The sequence below is a fragment of the Megalops cyprinoides genome, chromosome 20, assembly GCF_013368585.1.
Source record: "Megalops cyprinoides isolate fMegCyp1 chromosome 20, fMegCyp1.pri, whole genome shotgun sequence".
Classification (NCBI taxonomy): domain Eukaryota; kingdom Metazoa; phylum Chordata; class Actinopteri; order Elopiformes; family Megalopidae; genus Megalops; species Megalops cyprinoides.
This window is the reverse complement of record NC_050602.1, coordinates 3,467,208-3,493,762: the sequence shown is the minus strand read 5'-3', so window position 1 is coordinate 3,493,762 and position 26,555 is coordinate 3,467,208. Positions and strand designations below refer to the sequence as shown.

The 26,555-nt window shown below is 43.9% G+C and overlaps 1 protein-coding gene across 1 annotated transcript; it reads left to right on the top strand.

Annotated features, from left to right (window-relative positions):
* Positions 1-6,018: 6,018 nt before the first annotated feature.
* Positions 6,019-21,706, top strand: LOC118795572 (influenza virus NS1A-binding protein homolog A-like). The gene is made up of 15 exons (XM_036554152.1): positions 6,019-6,179; positions 12,156-12,416; positions 12,560-12,696; positions 13,126-13,295; positions 13,421-13,496; positions 13,738-13,911; positions 14,013-14,138; positions 16,392-16,499; positions 17,126-17,252; positions 17,900-18,124; positions 18,938-19,059; positions 19,157-19,283; positions 19,628-19,759; positions 20,034-20,207; positions 20,498-21,706. The coding sequence occupies exons 3-15, from the start codon at positions 12,586-12,588 to the stop codon at positions 20,752-20,754; spliced, it is 1,929 nt and encodes a 642-aa protein (XP_036410045.1). The 5' UTR covers positions 6,019-6,179; positions 12,156-12,416; positions 12,560-12,585; the 3' UTR covers positions 20,755-21,706.
* Positions 21,707-26,555: the final 4,849 nt, after the last annotated feature.

Genomic DNA, 26,555 nt, shown 5'->3' with positions numbered 1-26,555 from the left:
TTCTGGATAAGCTGCAGTGGTCAGATGGCATATACCAGGAGGCTGGCAAGCAGCAAATTGCAATTCTCCAGACGTGACATGATAAGAGCCTGGACCACAATTTGGGCTGTGCATTTGGCGAGTGCTGAACAAAAGGAATCTGAAGATCCTGGTTATGGCTGCAGTATGCTCCTTGAAAGACAGATTTCTGTTCAAGGTTACCCCTAGGTTTTTGGCAGCTGTGGTTGCCATTACCTTTGCATTGTCAACGCAAATTGAGAGGTTCCTTGAGGGAGACATATTTGCTGGGACACAGACTATCTCAGTCTTGTCAATGTTCAGTTTGAGCTGTTGCTTGTTTAGAATTAGAAACATTATAAATTCTCAGATTAGCATCTTTTGTCATCCTACCTCAGGAAGCACCAGGTCCCGACACTTGAGGCATGTCAAATGATGGTATCCTGGAAATTATAAGGTTTAGTATAATTACATTGAATAATTTAAGTGATATACATGCACACATACCAATTATAGGTCAATACATTACTAAATTTGGCTGAATTATAAGACAAAATGGTACTAAATGAAGAGGATAAGCCAGAAGTGGTACTAAATGAAGAGCCGTTTGGGAGCTGAAAGAGCTGGCTCTTATTGCTGAGTTGAGCCAAATGATCTGGCTCACTAAAAAGAGCCGGAATTCCCATCACTACTGCCAAGTCATGCTTAGGGAATGCAGTATTTCCTCTAGGATTTTTTCACCAGCAGGGGGAAAGGGTTTTGTTGTGCATGGATGGTGCGTGTGCGTAGTAGGCTACGCCGGCGGTCAGACTTTATATCAATAGGTGCTTTTTAAATTAATATTAATTTAAAAATATGAAATAAAGTGACCAGGGGCGCCACTAGAAATTTTGGGCCCTATGAAAAAACATAATAATGGGCCCCCCAAACCTAGACCACCCACCAACCTAGAAAACCCATTTGACGACGACGATTTGGAATGAGCTGGGCTGCATCCTTAATTAGCAGCGGTTGATTGGGGGTAAAAAAATCATAAAAAGGGTGATAAAAGTGGAAATACCCCCTTTACACCAGATGAGCTATCTTAAATGTTATCTAGCTATCTAACCATTATATTTTAATGTGCCAGTTGTCAATGCTCATTATTGGAAGAACTAGATGAGCTAAATGTGACTATTAGCTAAAGTTGTATTCCATGCTTGGTAGCTGCTCACATGGTGATACAGCATACATTAAAATATTCAAAATCAGTTTGTATGAGCCTTAACCCCAAAGACCTTTAGCTTCATGGATTGCGCTGTAAATAGTCCTATATTATCAACGAAATACTGCTCACCTCCTTCTCCTTCAACTGGGAGGTGGATTGAGGGAAGGGTTCTTAATCCTGAAGATGAATCTGTGCATGACGAGGGCAAAACTGACTAGTGAGCAAGCTAGTTAGCATGTATGCTAGTTAGCTAAGAGTAAGAATGCGCATAGCTGGCTACAAATTCACTAAGCTATGTTAATTATATTTGGACCAAAATTGCACTCATTTCATTTTCGGTGGCGATAAAGTTAACCTACCGAATATTTAAGCAAAATGACACTGAACTGTAAGTTAATTTAACTTGTTAGTTAGATAGATCATCCAGGCAGTGGTTAAGTCACAATAGTAATGTTGGCTAGGTAGCTACGTGTTAATGGGCACCAAAGGAAGGTCCGTAAATAAATATACCTTTGAAAAAAAAAAAAAACCTGAGTGACTAACTGTCAGCGCTTTTTCTCCCTCTCGGCTTTCTGTTGCATCACTTTTCATTTATGATATCTCGACTTCTTCATGCCATACATGCCATACATGCCATACCCAACAGCAGGCTAGCTAGGTTCTTATCATACACGGAAACATATCCACATTTGCGCTGTTGGTAAGTGCAAATTAAGTTATACATATATTTATATTATATAAACGTTACATTTACCAATTTACCATATACCAATTTTTATATGTTATCCATTTATACACCTGGATGTTGACGTACAAGGTTGCCTTTTGCCTTTAAACCTCTATGTCCCTTATTCACATATTGCACACCAGTTTTTGCGAAAATGTTAGTGTTTTATTCCCTCGGATTGCTATAGAAGACATTGACAAAAAACAATATACTGACATATGCTATTTTATAATCAGAAGAACATGAGTTGAGACTGCTGTAAAAATTCATACAGAATTATGAAATACATTGTAGAAAGTCATATTTCTCTGTTCTACAGAGTCATAGCAACATAACATGAAAACAGACCTTAATGTGGTTTGTTTGTTATTGGGGAGTTTAATCTTAAACCTATTTATTTTGCTACTTTTTTTTTTTTAGGTTAGCACCTTCATCAAGAGGAGTGTTCCCCCAGAATGCTTGCCTTGGTTAGTATTGTACTAGTACAATGGTCACAGTGGTGGCTGATTCATGGGTCTATGCAAACATCCTGGACATGGAACTGTATCACAATAGTAACTGTGGTAACAGAAATGCAATAACCCTCTGCAGCAGCAGTGAGTTTTGGTGAGATGTTGACGTGTGATGGTGAGCTGTTCTGTCAGCGTGGCACTTGTTAGAGGGAGTATTGCACAGGTCCGCAAATGACCTTGTAATCAGGATTTACAAGGAACAGAGAGCACAGCTCTCCTGGCTATCAGACCCTATTATCTGCAGAGGTTACAAATTAACAGAAACACATTAAGAAACTGAACAATCCAGGTTTTTCTTTGACCATTTCCACTGCACAACCTGCATGTGCTGGGTCATATTTCTGTGTAATTTCACGTCTCCAGATTGACTGCCTGAAACATATTAGATAGTGTAATAAATCCAGTGGGAATATTGATGTTGCGAGCTAAAATCTTCAACACAATCAAACTATACATGTACCAATATGCAAAATGTTCTGCTTGTGTTTAGTATTGATTAACATTTGCTGTTCTTCACAAATAAAAGAACATTAAAGGTAATTTCAAGCACTCATTATCTTGCATGCATTGATCTCATTCCATGCCCTGCTGTACTGTATGTGTTGTCACCAAGTGCACATGACCAATGGTAAACATTCATTTCATTGCAATTTTTTCAATGCATTATCCTTCCCAGCTGTTTCAGAACCATGTACATCTTTGCTTTCCCACAGTGCCATAAAGCAGAGCCACATACCTGAAATATTTATCCAGCCATTGTCAGAACATATCTGTGCTGCATGAGTGGACTGCAGTAGAAAGTAGGCTAAGTGCTAAGAGAGTACTTGTGGATTTTAGATAGAGACTGATGGTTAACATTAGACCACAGTCCTTCTCAAAACAACAGCATGGAGTCATACCTACTGTTGTTAATATTAATATTTTTCCAGGTCTTTTTGCTTTCAAAATGCTGAATGATTTTGATTGTAAACACAGACGGTTGTAACAGTTGTCTGGTTACAACTGTCAGTGCTTACATTTCAGTACTGAAAAATTATCCAGTAAAACTCATGTTATCATTTTTTTATACTGAAATGGCAGTGCCTGTCTTATTAGATTGAAAAATCCAAACAGCCCATGAGGACAAGGTATTTCAACACTTCTTCGGGGTATTGAAGTGGTTCGTTGCAAAATGTGATGAAAAATGTTTTAATATTTACATGTCCTAGTTTTAAAGTAATTATAAATTAGTGGTCTTCTTGTAACCAGCTAAGTTTAGAAGCAATCTGTGTGGTACATGTATGGTAAAAGTCATTGATCTGTTGTAAATAAGTTTCGACACATCTTAAAAGAAAAATATTGTTTCAGGACTCTGTAAGATATTGCAGCATAAAATATCCATATAATCTTCTATAATGGACCTTCTGAATTTCTGAATGAGGAAGAGCTAGTGTCAAAGATGACTATCAGTGTTCCATGACCTAATTTTAAAGGAATCAAAAGTGAAAGGTCAGAGCAACATAAACCTGTTAGCAATCGTGCACAGTGCATATGAGTGATCAGATTAAAGGATGATGAAGGGTTGAGGTCTTTGCCTCCTTGTGACTCACCAAGAGAACACAAAGTTTGGTCATGCTGAAATAAACTCAGTGGAGCACCACAACACTAGCTACTCAGGGTGATCATTCAGACATATTAATCACATTGGAAACAAGAGCAGTTTCATTCAGTTTTTCTGCAGCTGGTAATGAGAAACCTTTGCCACAGAAAAACATACATCACTACACTAAAAAAAAGGATCAAGCTGTCTGAAATCACATTTTCAGACCAAGATTCTTGAATGATACTCAAATATATTCATAAGAGGACTCGTTATTAAGAAAAACCTAATAATAGGATTGACAGCTTCACCGCAAATTATGACAAGAATTTCAGGAATTGCTGTAATGGTTAAATGGATAAGAGTTTGTCTCTGACTTGTTCTCACAGAGTAGATTTAAGGCAGCAGAATGTTCCATGCTGCTCGGCTTCTCACACCCTCCGCATGACAGTTTCTAAAGAAGTGTCTGTGTAGGCGCATGTTTGACATGCATTGTTGTCACCAGGGTCCTGTAACATATGTACAGTCACCAGGTGCTCAGTTGCTTGGTATTTCCTTGTTTTGTCATCAAGTGCATTGGCTTTTAGCTCATTTAAAAAACAAATATGGAAAAAAAACACCAACTAAACATGAAAGCACAAATATATAGACTGGGAATGTAATAGACTGAGATTTTTATTTATGTTAATGAGCCTCACTATATCATCTTCCCATGGTTTGAAAGAATAAAATAAGTATGGTATACAGTTAATTGCAAATACAACCACTGAATTTTAAAGGACAAAAAATTCTCTAAATATTAGGGCTGGCACCTTCTTGTCGTTTGTGTTTGTAACACACAGCACACACACACACACACACACACACACACACACACACACACAAAATGCCTTTAGGGATAATTTGAGACAGACACAGAGGCCAGAAACCAGACTGTCCGGGTTAGAAAAGGGGATCCATTTGATCCATTAATCTAATTACCATTTACACTGGTAAGCCGTATGCCTTATTGGTTAAGCACTCTAGATCTTGCTCCAAGCTGACGTCAATCGTACTCAAGGCAGTTCTGGCTGCCAGTGCGCTGGGATATTCCTCAAAGGAGGCTACAGTGTCCGCTTCAATGAAAACGAGATCTGCCGTGCATTTAGACTAATCGTGAAATACAGTTTGTCTCAGAACACATACACAATGGATTTTTGTACATGGGAAACTGTCTTTTGAATGGTTAAAACTATGCTGCAGGAAACGCACGCCGAAGCAAATTACACTGTAGGTGTTTTAAGAACACACATGGTCCTCCATAGAACGTCTCGCGTGACCTCAACGTCATACTAATTGTTCATGAAACTGTTATTCATCACAGTCTTAGTAGTATAGCCCTGGGTGGCGGCGTACGCATCATTTGCCATCAGTTTCGCTAAGGAATTATAAATTCCCTGCTGAATGTACATTATTATTATCACTACCAAGCTATTTGTTGCTCAGAAAAACTGTTCCTATACAAAAAATACAGTACTGCTTCCTCTGTTTCTATTCAAAATACAGCTTCTAATTTTCATCAAGACACTGTGCTTGAAATGTATCTTAGGTTTAGGAAATGTAAGTGAACATTGAAAACATCGGTGAAGGAGGTCTGCTTAAATTAAATAGATAAAAGTCATTACTTAATGAAAGGCAGTCGTTTCTCTTCGTAAGTTTTCACAATGCTATCACATTGTGCTTTTAGCCATCTGTTTCATAATAAGTTCCCAGCTGAGCAATACAGAAAATCGTCTGGAGAATCTGAATCTGATCAAGAAAAATCTGGAACCCTGAAAAGTTTCCAGTCCCGCATGCTACATATATTTCTAATTTTTGGTCAATGCTTAAGCACCGCCCGACCTCCTCGGAGCCCCGCCCTGACCCTCCCAACCCTGCTACATCGCGAGCAGTAGTCTGGTGACGTCACCGGCAGCGTGGCGCTTCCCCGTGGCTTTGTTAAGCGCGCGCCTCCGCTGCTCGAACCCAGTCAGAACTGACGAGACAAACAGCGAGAGCGTCTGTCTGAAGGTCCAAGCTTTGCGCACACCGGGCTCGCTGCACCTACACCCGTGTCAGACAACTCTGAATCTGCATTAGCAAAATATGCCTTCGATCGTCTGCTGTCAGATAAACCAGGTAAGGACATAGTTGGTTGTAAAGAGCTCGATGACTAGCTAACTGTTAAAAGCCAATAGAAGGACATGTGCTCGGTGTGGTGGTCAGACATTTCACTGCCATTTCATTGTCTTGACAAGTCTCGCAGCCAGCAAACCTTCTTAGCAATATGTGATTGTATAAGTGACCGTGTGAAGGTGTGCAGTAAATTTTAATTTTTAAAATGGAAAAACGGAAAGTGAAAGCTAGATTGCTGGGTGATGTTTGCTGTAGATGTCAATGGTAATGCTAGCTGTGGATTGCTAGCTAGCTAAATTGGCTAGGTACCTAGCAATTTACGAGGCCTTACTTGAGAGTGGTAGCGGGTATCAACTGTTGAAAATGGCATGCTAGAGATCTGTTTTGCTTCCTCTGCCAAAATGATTTGAATAAATATCTAGCTTGCTTACTATCTGGCTAAGAGATGTGGCTGAATCACAGGAATGTAGCTAGTCTTTACTAGCTTGCTCGCTTAATGTAACGTGGAGGCGTTCTACCACGACTGATCCAGTCCACTGGATCTGGTGGCGGTGATCGGGGGTTCACACAGCAATGAGAGTAACTGGCTAGTGCGCTAGCTAGCCTGATGTGCTACAGGTTCATTGGCACACTCCAGCGGGACTCCCAAGTCGCGTAGCCAACCGCATCTATGGAACAAACACCCTCAGCAATAGGAATCCTTGAAAAGAGGGATCAGGCCAGGAGGGTGTGAAACATGGTCAGCGAAATGTAAGCACACAGCCTGCAAACCGCAAAATGACGTTAGCTATACCAGCTAGCTGCGTATCATGACTACAATCAGCATGTCATGTCGCGTTCCTTTTTAGAAGGGCGGTTCGTAAACGGTACTCTGCATGTACAAAGAAACATTGGAGACATTAGGTGATCGATGTTGGTTAATTTAACTGTTTTTCGCGCCGTTGGTCTTGTAACGTTACTTGGCTAGCTAACGCATTTGTACTGGAACTCTTACAACGTTTGCGAGTCCCCTTCGCCCAACCTGCTATTGGAGTGAAATGCGATTTCCCGAGTGAATGCATCGTTAAATGAATGGCATTTTCATTCTTAGATTTAGCTGGATAGCCAATTGTCACATTAGGGATGTGTTCTGCTTAGCAAGTTAGCATGGATATGTTTTACAGATAGTTCGAAATCGACTATCACTAAAACGGATCTCAGGACGGAAATGACAGCCCGCGGAGGAGGCAACACCTTGGCAGGCGGATTGGAATTTCTCTATCCTATTTGGCTAGCATGACAAATCATGCTGACGCTGGCTAGCTGGAAGAGGACGGAGAAATCTGTTGGCTAACTAAGCTACATTAATTAAACGTCCGAGGTGCCCTGAGAGAGGAAGCTCTGATAAACGGACACCTTTTCGTATCTTGTGGTCTTCAGGGTGTGGCGGTATCCCACACCTCACGTCACGTTTCAGGAGAGCTGTTGGCTGTTTAAGACATGCGGGGTGTATTATAACGGTTAAAATTAATTGGTATAGATTGAATACGTAAAATGTTGCAATACCGACAGTTTCTGCTCATAACGGCCTTCGCTGCAGAGGAGTTCTTCACAACCGTGAAAGGCTTGCAAGGGATTCCAGATTTGCTTTTGGAATTAAGTTTTTTGGTTGTAAAGCGTTTCTAGCAAGACCTCGGGTGGCTAAATTACTGAAGTCACGCTCCAGTCCAGGAATATTGTGACAATTTTTTAGATTTCATTCAGTGTTACAGAATATCCTGTATATACATAAACTGTACAATCCACTGCATACTGCCAGTTCAGTTTGGTATTGTGGTTGATTTATGGTGTTGGATTGGTGGCAAAAACGCGACCTCTGGAACACGTGCCAACTGAAAAGGGCGCTCAAGGTCCGTGTCACAGTTGGCATAATGCTGGATCTGTCGCAATTGCGAAGAATTTTCTTGTATTGTTTTTGCTGTTTGACTTGTCCGTGTGTTGTCTACTGGTTTTGCGTTTCTTTCAGTTTCTCTAGCATGCAGTCTAAAGTGTAGTTGAAGGGAGCGAATTAACTGCAGCAGACCTTAGCGCGTTTATTCACGCTCGGAGTGGTTCATTAGATGCGCCAGCTTGAACACACAGAAACAGTACAATTACATAATAACAATAATAACGTTTTTGAGTCTGGATCCTAGTACCAATTTGTTCTCACTCCTCCACCTCTCTCCTCTTTCTCCAAACAGTGCACAAGTTGCTTTGTCCTTATTTGGAGGATAAACTCCGACTTGCAGCTTTCTCAAAGCCGTTACAAGTCCTTACATCTGGGTCTCTTCACGATCAGTAGCGGTGGTGTTCGGCAAGCAGAGAAGTGTGCCAGATGTTGCGTAACCCGTAGAGGTCGGATCGACTAACGTGACGAGCTTTCCTACAACTCTCCTCCACACACAGGCATCCGGCTTCCAACTCCCAAACCCAGCTCATTCCAGTGCGATGCTGTCGAGTTTGTACCAGAGAACAGCGGCTTTGCACGCTCGTTATTGCGTCATGCTTTTCAGTTAGCAGTTTCCTCGTCTCAGAGGTGTTCCTGAATGTTTTGTCCTATCCTTTTGCGATTAATTACTGTTGTGTTCAGAGGGCCACGTGGGTATTCATTAGCATGCCAAACATAGGATGTCTTTTAGGGGGCTTGTTTGTGGATGTCCATGTCAGAGGCAACTCCCCTTTGCGCAGACGACCGAATATCGGTTATATCGGGCACACAATCCGCGCAACAGGAGAAAAGTAGACCTATTTGTGTTATTGCACTTAGCTGCAAATGTTTCACATATTGTTACATTGGTTTACCCAGTATTACCAGCTAGCCTGTTTGCGTGGAGATTTTTTTTCCACTAAAGCATATTCTCACTCTTTCCTTATGGTGTTCACACGCAGGCGTTAATATTAAGGGAGACATCTCAAGGAAGCCCCGAATGACTGTTGCGTAACTTCCAAAGAATAGGGAATGGAAAGCGAAAAAAGGTGTAATGGACGAAGTAAGTGGTGTGAGTTTGGACTGACAGCGACATGGCTGCCATATAGAGGCCGGTTCAATTAAAAACTGAAGTCCTTTAGCCGGTTAGTGCCGTCAAATTGGCGATGTGCTTGTCTACGTTTGCGCCTGGCTGCTCTCTGTCAGTTCAGATGCGTCATGAAGGAGGTTCAAGATGGTATGTGTTATATTCTCTCTTTAATTTAAGCCAATGGAAAAAAACTGATTTTTATCTGGCTGCTTTCTGAATGCTATCTTTGAAAGCAGTTGGTGGTGATTTGAGTACGGGAGTCCTGTATTCCCGATCATGTGAGTCTCCAGCGCAGCAAGGGCAATTACTTGCACATTTAAAGGCAGAAAGCTAGCAGTGATACACATGGCCCTTTCACATACGCGGCTTTCGGCTTTAAAAGCGTGGTTTAATTTAACTCCGTAACGTCCAGAGCGGGAATCGTGAGTGTCATTTACTCAGTTCCGCAGGTTAGAGCTCGGAGTCTTCATGCTCACAGCAGCCATTCTGTATCAGTAGTTTGATTAGTTTAGTTGGGGAGCGAGTCTAAATTTTCACTGTAGAGTTTTCCCCACTCCTGACCAGGGCGTAGGTAGTTTGACTCGTTTATTTGAGGAACAAGTCAGGAGTGTGGCGCCAGTCAGTGACGTGTGGTGAGGTCAATGGCTGGGGAGGCATTGGATAGTAGCAGAGCCAGATTTACACACACATGAACCTAATAAAGGTAACTTAAAGTCACCATGCAATTGGCAGTAGGGCTGCAAGATTAGCCATCGCGATATATCGCACAGCTATTTTTAGAGCAATAACAGCCATCCCCGGTATGTAGGTTAGGTTTTTTCCCGTATGTTTTATCAGTGGCAGTGCAATCGACCAAACCAAGGAAAATTAGCTCACCGAAATGATCAAACCTAGGTTTCGGTGGAACACTGATATTATCCAGAATGTTATAAACCATTCTTTTCCTCTCATCTCTTATCGGCTGTTTACTTCGAGCAATGTCTGTCAGGCCAAGTGTGACGCATTTCGGCTCGAATCGATCGAATCGAAACTGTCAAACTCTTGTCTCTGGCGTTCCACAACTCCCATTGTGTCATGGATTCGCCCACAGCAGAATCCAGTGTCCGGATTGAAAGTCCAATTTTGACATTTTTTTAGATTAGATATAACGTTTTCCATTTTTGAAGCTCATATGGTGTAGAGGTATTTGGGATGAACGAAACGAGAGTAAAAAAAAAAAAAACTAAAGAGTTGCAGCCGCTGGACATTTTTTGCTAGAGCTAGCTAACGTAGAGGGAGAGTGAGCATCACCAATTACGTGGGCTCAAGACACGCCCCCTCAGTGCGGCAGATGTGATAGCTGCCTCCCCTGGTGCTTTTTTTTGCAGTTTTATGATGAGACCAGGGAGCCTAAATATCTTTATACACATACGTGAAATAAGTTACCAAGACTATGGAAGGCGAGGACATGTAATGAAGGGGTCTACAATCATTACATTGGTGACATACAGAGAGATAGTAACAGGCACGCGCTTATTACCCGCGCTCCACCCAGTTTCTGAAGGGTTGCGTAATCAGAGGGGAGGCCGAGCTCGTCACTGCCACACCTCTCGTCTCTTCCTGTGTTTGCAGTCGAGCTCCGCAAATTTGGCGATTTTGACTATAAAAATGATGGGAATCATACAGAAATGACATTTAAATACAGATCAGTGGAAAAATCTTTATTTATTATTATTATTTATTTATTTATTTATTTTTACTTTTCGTAACAGCAGTTTTCATTGCAGTATGACAGGTGAGGCTCTGCCTCCCCTGACCGCTTGTCCCTGGCACCAGTGCAGTTCCTATGTTAACCAGAAAGATATGATGCAATAGTTTGCAATCCTGTCACAGGTTAGCCTACTTTTTCTTTTTTTTTATAGTATGTTGCAGTAACATTTCAAGTAGGTTGTCTTTAAGATTTACCAGACCAGTAAATACCACGTCTGCCCAGGAGTCTTTTGCACAGCCATTTTCAGAAAAAAGTGTAACTTTGCTTTAAAGTCAGTTTTTCTGGCTGTTGGACCATATTTAATGCTGTCATGAAGACCTTTCACTTGCCTATCCAATGTGAAAAATGTGCACAGTAAATGACACAATCTGTTCCAACCCACAGTGTTGGGGGTGGGGTGGGGGTTTGAAGAGCGATGGAACATGAAGGTTTTAACAAGCTGTTTTAGTCTGTCTGCCATGTGACTCCCCCGGAAACCGTGGCCCTGCTTAGGAGATGACACACAAAAGGATTCCCCAATCCCAGTTTAATATGTGAGAAGTGTGCCGATGCCACAATGTGAACTGCAGGCTTCCAGAACCTTCTGAGGCTGTAACAGGCTCTAAATCAGAACAGCTACATGGTTGATTGACAGTAGCAAGAAGTCTCTTGCTTGGGGGGGGATAGCGCTGGTTTGGTTGCGGGTCTTGGTTTGCGCCCATAGTGTGGCTGTGGAATTTTCCCACACCACATGGAAAGGGAGAACCAATCAGGACAGGCTTAGCTGTGTTGCAACGCCCACGAGGCGAGCCTGAGCCGGATTAGTCCAGCATGTGAGGTGTGCACTTGCAGAAAGAGAGAATGGAGGAGGTGGTTTTTGGTTGTGGCTTGTATGTTTGTTTTGAACTACAGGAAGTCATATGGGTACAACACAAAAACAGAAGACCCAGATAAGGAAACTTGTTTCTGCGGAAACCCGTGATTGTACTCGCCGTCTGAATGTGTGCCAACCTCTTTGAGATGGATATTTATGTAGGAATTTTGTTTTCCCAGTATATTTGCACATGACTGAGCTTTTTGATCTGAGCTTGTTTGGATCCCATGGGAATCTCGATTTCTCTTGAAATGATGTCAGTTCCCGGGAAGAACCCCTTAGTGTGTGTTCTTTTTTTTCCTTCAGCTGATCAAGACTCTCCTTGTTTCCCTTTGCAGGTTACAATGCATGATCAACATAGAAAAAGCTTGTCTCTATAGCTAACGGGATCCTAAGGACTTGATTAATCACTTCAAGCCTGATAGTTTGTGTTGGTGCGGCTGCTGTCCGTTGTCAAACTCCTGGTCGACCAGCATTGCCTCCAGCTCGCCTCTGAAGACTCAGATTCACCTCTCATCTGCTCTGCTGAGGCTCCTCCTTTTCGATTGCCCCATCCCATCGCCGGTGCCAATCTGTCCACATCCTGCGTTCTCTACTAGGTAAATGGATCAATAATGAGTTCACCTGCCAAGTGCTTCTTATTCTGTGACATAAATTAATTGGCATCACCTTTCTAGGAATATGTTCTGAGTGTGTAGTGTTCTTTTTGTGAAGAATTAAAAATCCCATTTGTCTGCAACAGCAAGGCCCAACACCAGATTTGCAAACATGATTCCCAACGGATGCCTGATGTTCGAAGATGACAGCTTCCTGGACTCCACTGTGGCAAAGATGAACGCCCTGCGCAAGAGTGGCCAGTTCTGTGACGTCAGACTCCAGGTAGTTGTCACAGCGACCGGGGTTGGTGGGGGTTACCGCAGTCTTGCGTAATGGCAATCTAATGGGATGTTAATCTCTTAATCCTGCGTGGCATTCCCACTTCACTTAAGCATGCATGGTGGCCTTTACCCTCAGCAAGGGCTGATTGCTCCATGCGTGTTAGCTGGGGTCGCAAAGGGTCTCCCATAAGGCATTAAAATTAAACTGCAAGCTGCAGTTGTAAAAGTGTGAGAGGCTAGGCTAGCTGTATGCTTTGGAATTTATCCAGTGAAACACAATTTTTTTCAAGGTAATATTTTAATTTTACAATTTAAAGGAAGTACTTATTGCCATCTTTCCTGCAGTCATTGGTTTGTATGTTAATCTCTTGACAGCCACAATGTTAGTGCCTCCCTGCCTCACCTATATCCCCGCCCACCATCCTGACAGGTCTGCGGCCACGAGCTCATGGCCCACCGTGCGGTCCTGGCCTGTTGCAGCCCCTTCCTGTTCGAGATCTTCAACAGCGACGCCGAGCAGCACGGTGTCTCCCACGTCAAGTTCGAGGACCTGAACCCTGACGCGGTGGAGATCCTGCTTAACTACGCCTACACCGCCCAGTGAGTCTCCATACTTCTGATGGCATTGTGTCCAAACATGAGAAAACATTAGCCCGCATTTATAGTGTTGTAGAATGTATTCAACCATGTGTGAACCAGCTTGCTGAGCAGCCTGTCTCTTGTAGGCTGAAGGCCGATAGAGAACTGGTGAGAGATGTCTACTCTGCTGCCAGGAGGCTCAAGATGGAAAGAGTGAAACAGGTAAGGCTTCTCTCTGCCCATCACTCAAGTGAAAATGGAACACAGTCCCTACCCAGGCAGTGGATTATGAAGCGTTTCGGTCCAAAATGGAGCTAAATAAACAGGAGCCCCAGTTAAAACTTTGGGCAGTTTTACCTGCTCCTGAGATGTTAAAGAGGGTTTTGGGACCAGGGTTTGGACTGGAGGTCAGTTGGCGTCTGCTTGTAGCCCCCACCATGACGCGGCCCACTCTTTCGTGCAGATATGCGGGGACTACTTGCTGTCACGGATGGATTGCCAGAGTGCCATCTCCTACCGGCACTTTGCTAGCAGCATGGGCGATGCGCGGCTCCTGAGCAAGATTGATGACTACATTCAGGAGCACCTGCTGGAGATCTCGGAGCAGGACGACTTCCTCAAACTTCCCCGTCTGAAGGTACACCCCCTGCCTGTTGGCCATCCCTTTTCACGGTTATAGGAATGGTAGTCTTTGTGACCTTATTCTGGTAATCATCCCGGCCTGCCTTTGCATTGCAGTTGGAGGTGATGCTGGAGGACAACCTGAGTTTGCCCAGCAATGGCAAGCTGTACTCCAAGGTGATCAACTGGGTCCAGCGCAGCCTGTGGGAGAACAGCGAGCCACTGGAGAGACTCATGGAGGAGGTCAGTATAAAGGCCGACGTGGGCTCTCTATGGGTCCCTTTCTCCGCCTTGCTCTATCTCTCTGTCAGTGTTTCTACCTCCCTCTCTCAAATTCATATTCAAACTCAAACTGTTACATTGACATGACAAGGTGAGTTGATTGCCACAGCACACAGTGACAGATAAAACACAAATTTCAAATGTCTCAGATGTAAGACACATTTTCAGATACATTTAAATTTTCGGAGATAAAACACTCTCTCGTTCTTTATCTCTTTCCCTTGCTCCCTCTCCACCGCTCACTTTTCACAGGTTGATTTCCATCCTGTTTGTTCTTGTGTTGGGTTTTGTTAGTTTTTCCCTTTCTTCAAAGCCTTCATCTAAAGAGTGTAAATTTATGCAGTAGGTGCTCCTGCACTGAACACCTGAGAGGACGCCCAGGTGAGCCCATAGACACCTCCCCCTGCCCCTCCCCCTCAAGCTCAGCCTCATGCAATTCCCCTTCCTCCTTGCTCTAGTGTTTCAGTATTTTTTTTTTTTTTTTTTTTTTTTTTTTTGGGGTGATAATTAGTGCGGGGGAACCCCCCTCCCCCTCCATTTACATGCTTATTGACGTTTCCTCCCTTTCTAGGTTGATTCTGAGCAGAGAGGGCGAATTCTAACGCCTGTTCCCCCCCATTGATTTATCTTCCCTTTAGGTTTATTAACCAAACTACAGCAGGATTTCCAAGAGCGACGACAGCCAGACACCCTTGGAGGCCTCAGCGGTAATGAGTGGCACAGAAGCAGCTTCGGGTCCCCAGCCAGCCAGGCTAATCTGGCTCACCTCTCTGCAGCACTTTTACCAGCTATCCCATTCCTGTCCTGCCGTTTTCCAAATGTAGCATCGAACACCACAACAGGCACCGCGTTAAAGCAATGCCGTTGACTTTAACTACTTAGTACAATATTGATAAATATCAATTCTATGACCTGTGCCTTATCCCCTTTTGTGCAGTTCATATTTGAGCTCAAACATATTTGTTAGGAAATTGTCCACTCCTTATATATGGCCCACTAGTGCTTTTTCCTGAGTGATCTGAGACATCTCTGGTACCTGCAAGCCTCTCAGCCTGTAACCACACACAGAAAGACATACTGTGCACTCACCAATGTGTCTGCTGCATCCGAATTATTCATATATAGTGAAATTGGAAATTTGAACAGAAGGGGTGCTAAAGCATGTTTTTTAGAGCACCTTTGAGTCTTTGACCAAGTCTTTACATCTGCTCAGACATCAGTCAGTGCTAAACTAGGCAATGGCTGTGATGCCCTTCAGAATCACAGAAAGGAGTCATTCCAACGAGGCAGTATGGGGCCAATCCCAATAACCTTGACCACTCCACAACTAAACTCTTTGAACCTGAACCGCTGTTCCTGATCTTGAATCGGGAATAGCTATTGCATTTGTAATCGCCTTTAGCAGTCTGAAGTTGTTGTAAATGGCCCTAGATCTCTGAGCCACATAATGCTGAATACCAAACAATACCCAAAGTGTTTTTCTCCTTCCTTTTTCCAGTTATGGTTCACATTCATGGCAGCAGCTGTATAATTTATCATCCTGTATTTTTTATATTTGTATCTTTTGTCTTGATTTCAAATCTTGGAACCTGTAGAAGATTTGATTGCCCATCTTATTCCTGAATGTGGGCTGTTTGAGCAGAAGCACCTGGGAAGACAATAGTTCATTGGTCCATAAGTAAAACTGCAAGCTGTTTTCCTGATTTGTATACCCCTACTAGCCAATCATTGATCATAACTTCAGAAGACCAATTATGCTGGAAGTCAGAAGTCTGTTTTTTCTCCATTCCATCACCATGATGACATTTACTGCAGTGACACCAACAAGCTGGAATTCAAAAGCAAGTCATGTGAAGTTGCCAGAAGTATTTTTTCCTTACCCAAGTGAGGCAAAAGTTCCTGTGAAGCTGATTTGTTATGGTGTAAGAAGGGCATCACCAGATGTCTTCTCTAGCAAAGAAGTGCTAATGGTGCCACTAATACCCTGTGATGACCCTCCACAGCAGCAGCAGGCTTTTTTACATTTTTCTAAGAAGTTTCCCTCCTTCCAAGGACCCAGACCCACTTGGAGCTGCCCCCTACCCCGCCCCCTCCCTTATCCCCCAGCGCCAATGACACCTGCACCATCGAGCCACAGAGGACCAAGCCGGGGCGTTGCCGGGTTCTTAGTTGTCACGGAGACAGCCACATGGGTCTTGTGTTGCTGTCTTTCAGGTGCAAACGCTGTACTACTCGGCCGATCACAAGCTGCACGATGGGAGCATGCTGGAGGGACAGGCTGAGGCATACGGCAGGGACGATGACCACATCCAGTTCGTGCAGGTACTGCACACATACACCTAGATGGATTATATTTATACATCTATATATGGACCTGAAAAGCATTGCATTGCAAAGTGAAGTCATTGTCCATAAATGAAGTGTGTATATGGATCAGTGTTAATGTGACTGCTCAGTCAGGTAATGGTAGACGTACAGGAACTGCAGAACATTTGAAACTGTACTGCTCATCACCGTGAGGTTGATCCTGTCATACTTATTCCACTGGTTAAATGTTGAGACTTGTGGTAATGGTACAAGCATTGGGTATACTCTAGCATATCTTGTGTGTTAGGAGGGATGGGTGGGGGCGGGTGCTTGAAATGGTGTGGAAGCTGTGGAAGTTTGCTATCAGAGATTCTGCAGGCAGAGTGAGAGTGGGTGGTAGATGCAGATTAGTTCTGGCTGGTCGTGGTAGAGCACATTTGGGTGGCCTGTTGGAGGCATCATGTGATGTTAGGGTCACTACAGTAAATGCAGTGGGGCAAAGGTTGGAGGTGGGGGAGGTGGAGGTTGCAGGGGAAGGTTGGTAGTAGCAGGGTGGAGGTGGGGGAGGTGGAGGTGGAGGTTGCAGGGGGAGGTTGCCCAGAAAGGTTCTGTAGCCGTTCTTTTTATTCGGCCTTTTGCAGAAGAAGGTCCCGCGGGAGAGTGTCCAGCGACAGATGAGCAGCACCTCCTCTGGAAGCCTTTCCCCGGGATCCGTGGGGCAGCTCTGCAAGCATGAGTGGAAGTACATCGCCTCTGAGAAGACCTCCAGTGAGTCTGCGTCCGTGTCACTAATGACCTCCCCTGAAACTACAATCTCTAGCAATGTCCTCAATGAGCTGCACATTAGGAATATTTAACCCTGATCCTGGCCCCCAGTGTCTCCAGGCTTTACTTCTAGCCAAGCAGCAGATTAAACAGATCATAAGGTTGAATGAACCCATTTCACAGGCTGTCAGTTCAGAGAGCTGGAAAACCTGGCAGACTCAAGCATTCTAGGACTGGAGATCAGTAGCCATGCTCTGTATGTAGCATCCCTCTGGTGCAACATGTTTTTCACCCTTTCAGAGCACGAAATTGCAGTAAATAAATTGCCTGGCATGGCTTCCTAAAGTCAGCTCAATGTGAATGTTTTGGTCTTCCCTTCTTGGCCTTTGTATGGATTGTTTATACATGGTGGGTGAGTGAGATTGATCCCTTTTGAGGCATTTAGGGTGCCTGTTTACTGCTTTTGATTGGCTATGAGAGTCCTTGTTGACCCTCCCCCCACATTCCTCAGACAGTAGCCCACTTCTGTCCTGGTAATTAATCCAAAATACTGCTGTAAATATCCAGATAAATCAATGGATAATGTAAAAACTGTTAGCTGTGTAAGTATGGCTAAGCTAATGTAAAGCGATGCCTTCTCTCTGCTCCAGACAGCACCTACCTGTGCCTGGCGGTGCTGAACGGCGTGCTGTGTGTCATCTTCCTGCACGGCCGGAGCAGCCCCCTCAGCTCGCCCTCCAGCACGCCCTGCCTGCTGAAGAGCATGAGCTTCGAGGCTCAGCCCGACGAGCCTGAGGAGAAGCTGCTGACACCCATGCACTACGCCCGCTCGGGCCTGGGCACTGCTGAGCTGGACGGCAGGCTGATCGCCGCAGGTGACCTCACGCTCTGGGGGGCGGGCGGGCATGCTTTGCATAGGTTTGTCATGGGTTACAAGACCCAACATGGCAGGGCCAGAGAAGTCACTGTTGCAAAGATCAAGACTGTGAAACAGCTCTAAAAGAAGAAATTTAATTTCCTTACACTTCCCTACACTTTCTGTGCACTTAACATTTCTTGACAGTCTGCTGTCCCTTTTGAGAGAAATGTTGCTAGATGTGTTAGCACCTACAAAAACCAAAAGTAGCAGTGTTTTATTCAATATTCTGGTTTTGTCAGTGTCTTAAACTGGAACAGCTTCTCAAACAGGCTCTAAAACAATTAAATGACCCACTGATTGATCTTAATTCTGTGGAACATTAATTGTCTAAGGGGCACAACTTAAGAGCAACGTTCTCTGAATACTTTTAAGAATCCATTAAATTTTCAGAGATGTCATCTCCACCGAAATGTTAAAATATCAGGTCAATAAGAGGTCATTTTGAAAAAACAAGCATATACATTGTATCCCTGGCACTGATGAAATGTTGATTTCTCACATTGGACTGCTGTAAGGTTGATATTTAATAAAGAATCACTGCACTTTTAATATCTGTCATATAGGACCACTGCAGTGTTGATCAACATTGCAACAGTCCAACATGACAGATATCTCCCAGATATGACTGTTGCAGCGTTTATCTGTTATATAGAATTGTTGCAATGTTATCTTCCACATATGACTGCTGCAGTATTGATATTTGTCATATGGGACTGCAGTATTGTAGAGTGAGTGCAGCATCTGATGCACTGTGATGTCACTCACCCAGGAGGCTACAACAGGGAGGAGTGCTTGCGGACGGTGGAGTGCTACGACCCGAAGACGGACCGCTGGACCTTTATTGCACCGATGCGAACTCCGAGGGCCCGCTTCCAGATGGCAGTATTGATGGTACATCCCCTCTGTTACATCTCAGACGCAAGGTCTGCCACTGTCTTCAGTCAGTGGGAAGTGTTTCTGATCGCGGTGTTCCCTTGCTCCTGCGCAGGGTCAGCTGTACGTGATGGGTGGCTCCAACGGCCACTCGGATGAGCTGAGCTGCGGGGAGACCTACACCCCCCAGTCGGACGAGTGGACCCAGGTGCCCGAGCTCCGGACCAACCGCTGCAACGCAGGTGAATAGGCTGGCCCAAGAAAACATGCACACGCATACATTTTCCCTTGTGCTGGGGATAAAAAAACTTCCAATAGAGATGAATGTACCAACTTGAATATTCCAATTGGAAACTTTATTTAGCAGTGTAATCGTGATGTTTAAAAGTGAGGTCTAAGGTTAGGTTTTCGACCCTCTTTCCAGACCCAGAGCCTTAATGGATGAAATGTTGCCTGATTTTTACGATTCCATAATCCCAGCATTGAGGCACTGCAACACTGTAGGGGTGGACAAGTTAGTTTCTAGGGCTAGTTTCTGCAGGAGGTGCCAGCCGTTCCATTTCTGACCCCCTAGTGTGCTCCACAGGTGTCTGCTCCTTGAACAACAAGCTGTACGTGGTGGGTGGGTCAGACCCCTGCGGGCAGAAGGGCCTGAAGAACTGCGATGCCTTTGACCCCGTCTCCAAGACCTGGACCAACTGTGCCCCCCTCAACATCAGTACGTTGACCTGGGTTTAAATTCGTGGCAGCTGGTGGTTCTCAGCCTGCTTCCCAATGCAAGCTGCATAGGCCAGCCAGATCTGCAAAGAGGTTTGGGGCTTTCTGCCCTTTTAACCAATCTGCTTGCCACCTACTGATACTGTATTCTGATTGGACAACAGGTTGAGAACCATTGTTTCAGACCTGTCCTCCCTGGGTTTCTCTCTTTAAAGTTGAACCTTTAGAAGAAAGTGTGAGTGTTTTTGAGTGATGGGGGCTTCTTCTCTCCACAGGGAGGCACCAGGCTGCAGTGTGCGAGCTTGATGGCTTCATGTACGTGATCGGAGGGGCAGAGTCCTGGAACTGCCTGAACACCGTGGAGCGCTACAACCCCGACAACAACACCTGGACCCTCGTTGCCCCCATGAATGTGGCCCGACGAGGGGCGGGCGTGGCTGTGCATGAGGGTGAGCAAGTGAATTACTTTGCATGTGACATTGTAGCCCTAGCAACAACTATAGCTACCATTTAGACAACTCCTACTATAGAAGGTATACAGTATCGAGCTAACTATTGTTATGTCCCTTGCTGTAACAGTAATTATCCTCTAATTTAGCTATCAGCTATAAGGTAGTTAAGTGGCTACCTATAGATATGTATGCCATCCAAGGTCTCTAAGTGATTCAGAATAAGAAAGGTTCAGTTACCTGCTGTGAAATGACCAACCCGTGTACTCACTTATACGCTCCCCCTACAGGCAAGCTGTTTGTGGCGGGCGGGTTTGATGGCTCCCACGCCCTGCGCTGTGTGGAGGTCTACGACCCGGCCAAGAACGAGTGGAAGATGCTGGGCAGCATGACATCAGCCCGCAGCAATGCGGGCATGGCCGTGCTGGGCAACATCATCTGTGCGGTGGGCGGCTTTGACGGCAACGACTTCCTCAACTCCATGGAGGTGTACAACCCTGAGACCAACGAGTGGAGTCCCTGTGTGGAAGCCTTCGCCTCCCAATGAGGATGTGGTGCCCCACCGCACCGCACTGCTTCTCTCAAACTAACAGGCTTAGTGATGTCAATGTGTAGTTCTCTGTCTATGAGCGGGTTGGGGGGAGGTTAATGGGGGGTGGGGGGAAGGGTTTATTTTGTGATGGGCAGGAGCATTAATTTGGTTTGCTAAAAGAGCAACATGAAGCCTTTGCATATTGCATATGATATTTTGTGCTGTATATATTGTTTTTTTCTATTTCACTGTCTTACTAAAAATGCCAATGAGTACAATCTGCAAGTTTTTTTTTGTTTGTTTTTTTGGAAAGAAGGGTTTTTTGGAACGTGACACAGTTGATTTCCGTGCGAGTCGCCATGTACCTCATTTCAGCCTGTGCCACTATTAGTTGGTTTTGGAATGCAGCGCTTGATTGATCATGCAGATGGAGGGAATTCGATTGATTGGCTAGAGACCGACATTCTGCAGTTTCTCCTTACCAGTATGAGGTCTCTTATTTCGCATAGCTTTAGCTCAGAGTATCCGCAGACAAATGCCTTACTCAGAGAAAGGTTATAACACATACAGCCATCTATTTAAAGGAAAGCTTGAAATCGCTTCACCAGTATGGCGGGATCTTTTATGATTGCCTTTTTATATTTTTTGTATACGCTGCTGAGTGAGTTAGTCATAACATTGAAGTGGAAGACGGTGGTTAAAGGAAAAGCGATTGTGCCAGTTAGATTCGCACACACGCACACACCGCCATGCTTCAGAGCTTCTGTCTGCCGAAGAAGCCTTCAGAACTGCCATGTTACTAACTGTTCATACAGTTGAGGTGGTGTTTGAGCATTATGCTTTTCCTCAAGTGTTTTTTTTTTCCCTTGTTTCTGTTGAATTTGAGAATCGGAGAAGCTGGAGTTCTAAAAATTTTGTTACAAGCTGACTTGCTGATATTTCTTGACTAATAAACCAGTTCGACCCACTTTGCCTACAGCAGTTGTTTTGTTTGCCTCCATCCTTCTCTATTTCCCTAGTATCACTGAGGCTCTGGCTGAGTTGTGGTTGCTTGGGGGCTGTTGAATGGAAAAGAAATACCATTTTGTACTGTTTTCTCCTTGCGTTAAGGCAACAGTGGGGCTGCTACCCTTACCAACACATCCCTCAAAAAAGTACAGGCCGGCGAGGGGAATAAAATGAAACCCTTAAGACCAACGCAGCTTCTAATGTGCCATAGAGAATGTTTTTGATGGTTATCTCCACTCAGCTGCAGCCCTGCCTGAAAAGATCCCAAGATTTCTTTCCCTCAGCTCATCCATTTTGTTCTCAAAACAGCTTCATGTCTTTGGGACCACTCTTGGAACAGTGATTTCTTATTTTCCAATAGGCATCAAAGCTGCCGCCTCCAGAGTCGCTGAAGGGTTTTTCCACAAGGGCTTCATTAAGCGCTTTGGTGACTGCAGCACAGTCTAATTTGGGAAGGATTTGAGTAACATGACAGCAGAGGCGGTAGATGATGGGGGGATGCTTTGGCAGGAGAACGGCTTGCACAGCTAGCTTAGCTGCACGACTGCGACTGCAGGGGGAACCCAGCCACACCTGCAACTCCCAATGCGTCCCGGTGCTAAAGCCATGAGGTCATGGGCCGTTCATTCACAAAAAAGAAATCCCATACATGTGGCTTTACACATGATCCCAGATCGCGTGAATGGCTTTACACTGACTAAGTAGAGTGGCGAGCTGAATCCGACACAGATGAGAGAGGGTGAAGCTAATTGAAAAAGGTGCTTGGCTGATCTGCTGCTGCTCTCCCCCTCAAGGGTTTTATGAATCGTGTCTGGTTGCAGGAGAGGGGCAGGCAAGGAGGCCAGCATGAGAGCTGGGTCAGATGAGGATGAAGAGAGACTTCCGATTAGCTAATTGAATCACTGGGTTACCTGTGACGTGGCCAGACCTTTCTGGTGGTCCTGTGCACAGCTTTAGGCTAATCCTTTTTTCCAGCCCACTGACCTTTAATGGCTTGAATCCCTCCTGGACGAAATGTCCTCGGGGCTTACTTTAGATGTGTTACTATTAGGAGCTTTGTTAACCTTCTACATTTTGTCTACTATGTCATAAAGTATAAGGTTAACCATTTCAGTTGTTCTTTTTGCTCTCAGCTTAATTGAAGATCTGATGACTCAAGGTGAGATTAATGTGTGACTGTATAGAGATAGGCACACCTCTTTTTGGGCTCAAAGGGAAAACATTAATTTAGAGTTTTCTATTCAGCTGTCTTCTGAGGTAAAATGCTGATAAACAATAAGCCTTATGAAGTACAGTGGGGTGTTTCGTTAAAATAACCCTGCCCTAAAAAGAAAAAGAATCCTGATGCAGCATGTGCTCCAATGACCTAAAAACCCTGTCACATGCCAGGCCTTGTGGCCCTCCCAGGGCACAGAGAAATTCTTTAATATTACCCTGCCCTTCATGAGGTTGGGAGGCGGGGCCAGGGACACTGTGCCATGCCTTTGAATATCACGAGTTCTGTGTCACCTTGAAGTCATCGGTGGTGGGGCCAGGCATTTTAAATGGGCAGCTTTGAACACCGCATCCACACTTGTGGAAAATGACGCACTCACACTTCCTCATTTAGACACGAGCACTCACGGTTCATAATCTCTGCCTGCTCACGTCACAAATCCCCTAATCTTCCTTTCCTTCGTATTTAACAGACTCGCTGTCAGTCAGGACCTTGACAGCACGCTGGGGTAAACTCTGCCTGAGGCACAGACTCACCTGGATGAATTAGTAACAATACTGCGAACAGCAGAACAACGACTCAGTCGGGTTCAAGGTCCATTTTTATTTTTTTATTACTCATTGACAAAAAAATGCAAACTTATAAACGTTTCATTCATCCACTGTGGCGTACACCCTTGTGTTTGCATTTGAACCCAGAGGCAGAGGCAGTCCTGAACAGAAACCATCCTTTTCTTGGCACCTCCTTGCCTCCCCCACTCTCTTCTAATTGTGTCATGTTAAAAAATTGAACTTTTCATTTTTCAGATGATGACTGATTTCAGCTTGCACTCAACCTTATGACGGAGAGTGACAGAGAGCGTAGAGTCAGGACAAGACCTATATCTTAATGTGCATTACATCATCAGAGCCATATTTATAAGGTTAACAGGAAGACACGACAGGGAGGAGCACCATTTATTGTAAATATTCAGCTCAGGCATTCTATCAAACCTTTTATGGGCATATTATGCCCTTGTCAACACCATTGATGTTGTCACCCTTCTTCCTCTTATTCTTCCTCACATTTCATTATTTAAATACTTTGCAGATTATCCTGTGCATTCTTCTACACTTTACATTTTCTCAGTGTCTGTTACTTTTGCTTAAGTAAACAATTTTAGAGATGATACAGTCAAATATAAAGCCCATTTCTTGAGTTCTTGGTTCTTGTTGTTCTTGTTTAAAATCAGTAATTATACTTAAGTACTGCTAAGTCTGAGGTACTGTTTTTAGATTTCACCTGGTAAAACAGACACTGGTAAAACAGTTTAGAAAGTATTACATTATTTTATCATATTGTATATATAATGTATATATATATGTATATATAATATACAGATATATAAGTATTCTATTCTGAAGTTATGTGTGTCTTTTGTCATTTTGTGAATTGCTACTGTAACACTGGAATTTCCTCTTAGGGAAAAAATAAAGTACTCTATCTATCTATCTATCTATCTATCTACATCTGTTCTGCTTCAAGCACTGCTTACAAACAATAGTGCTCCTGGGCAATGTTAAAGAGACATTACTGTAGAACGTATCTTTCTTCTTTTGCAACCTCCACAGGCCAAATGGCGGAGATAATGACAGTCATTTAAATGTATCGAAATTAGTTAAATGGTAAAATTTTGCTGACTGTGATGAATATCTTGAAGAAACGAATGAGCACCATTCACTAGGTTTGATTTCCATTGGTGGCGTTAATCCACCTGGGAAAGCATTGTGCGTAACTCAGTAGAGTAGACAGGTATAACAGCCAATCAAACATTAATCAGACCAGGAAATTACAACAGAGCATTTAATTGCAACAGAACACAACACAACGGTCCACCTGTTACATCCGTGAAACGAAACAAGCGCAGCGCTATTCCGGCAATAAATCTATCCCAAAACGCATTGTTTCGATTTATGTTAGCAATTCACACGAAGGCAAGTAGGCTACTTATCGTTCCCAGTCGGTGCAGGCAACAATGTGAAGACGAGACTATTTGTCAAAACGACAGTTGTGGTACTGCCATTGTGCAAAATAAAGAGAACGGTGTAAATGCAGCATTAGAGGGGAAAGATCATTTCCTGCTTGTGGTGGCAAGGGGAAAGATACCCTGCCCGTCTCCCTGTGTAATTACCGGTAATTACATTCCCCAGCACTGTCCTGCAGCGCGCTTAATTGTTTCGCGCAGCTTGACTCGAGAAACTGAGTCCCCCGCCGCGGATTTCCAACCTTCATATGTCTGAGTTCACAGTGTGAATAATCAGAGTGAATACCCTTTAAACCACTGACATTTTCAGCACATGGGGGGAAAAAAATAAACGACCAACTCGAAGGGGATCGGAATAATTATTATCTCAATCATATTATTTGACAAACCCAAATGTAACTAGACTAAAAATGTTTCGGGAGAAAAAGTCCTCCACCAGCACTGGCAGGCAGAAAAGTGAGTATGAAACGTACACCTATACTTGAATATTAAGCGCATACCCATACCTGACGGCACCTTCCCACTAAAGAGCAATATACTACAAGCGTTAACGTGAACATTATTTTCTTTGTATATCATTAAGCACAGCACAATACATGCCTTAATAGTGGCTCCTTATGCAATTCTATGAGTCTATTTTAGAATATAATGTGAATTTATATTCTGAGTTTCATTTACATAATGTGTACAAATATACAAATATGAAATTAGGATTGTACTGTATCCTCATATTTATAACATACAAAGATAGTTTCATTTATTTTGTATTTCAAATTTGACCCTGCATTTAAAGATTTTTTTTTCAAAGTCCTTTGAAATCTTGTTCTCTCTGCGTCAGGTCTACGTGCCGCGAGTTCCAACATCGAGAGAGCAGAGGTCGCCTCACACCTCAGACACAAACAAAGGAGACACATGGGGAGAGTTTAATAAAACAGAGCATGCGGAATGGTCGGCAGGCGCTCGCTGCTTGTTTTTATTCATTTCAGGCCAAGATTACGCAAATGTGAAAGATTGTGTCGACACCTCCTTCTTATCGCCCTGCGCGGTAAAGTGACAACCCCACTCCAGAGACTCCTCACAACGCTGTGTGCTCCTTCTGCACTAAATCTACACCCACGTGCTGGCTGTTCGGCGGTTACGATTGTTGGACACGCCTTGTTTGTTGGCGATTCGCCAAAGTGCGGCTAAAAATGCAAAAAGGACTAATTCCATAGTCTGTTGAATCAACTTCAAAACAAAATGCCCTGTGTGTACTTTGGTTTGCATATTAAGCTTGAAATGGTGCTCTTGCCCAGGCCTGCTGGCCTTCTCAAAACATTTTGAACCTCTCAGTTGGTTTTGGCACTGTCTGCTTCAGGCAGCTGATCCTGGATCATAATTAAAATTTTTTCATTAAATGATTGGAGTTAGGATAAGGGCAGGCAAGCTGATCTTAGATCTGTTGTCAAGAGCCCTCACCTTCTGCAGGCTCTGATGTTAGTGTGAGCTTCATGACATCTCCGAAGGGCACCACCCCTTCACATGGATGCCATATAACATTTCTATTCGAACGAGGGCTACAGTGCAGCC

Bases quoted from the DNA above. Each gene is read 5' to 3' on its own strand.
- LOC118795572 (XM_036554152.1), top strand. From the start codon at position 12,586: ATGATTCCCAACGGATGCCTGATGTTCGAAGATGACAGCTTCCTGGAC. The intron at 12,697-13,125 runs GTAGTTGTCACA...CCATCCTGACAG, and splicing joins TCTGTGACGTCAGACTCCAG to GTCTGCGGCCACGAGCTCAT. The intron at 19,060-19,156 runs GTACATCCCCTC...GCTCCTGCGCAG, and splicing joins TCCAGATGGCAGTATTGATG to GGTCAGCTGTACGTGATGGG.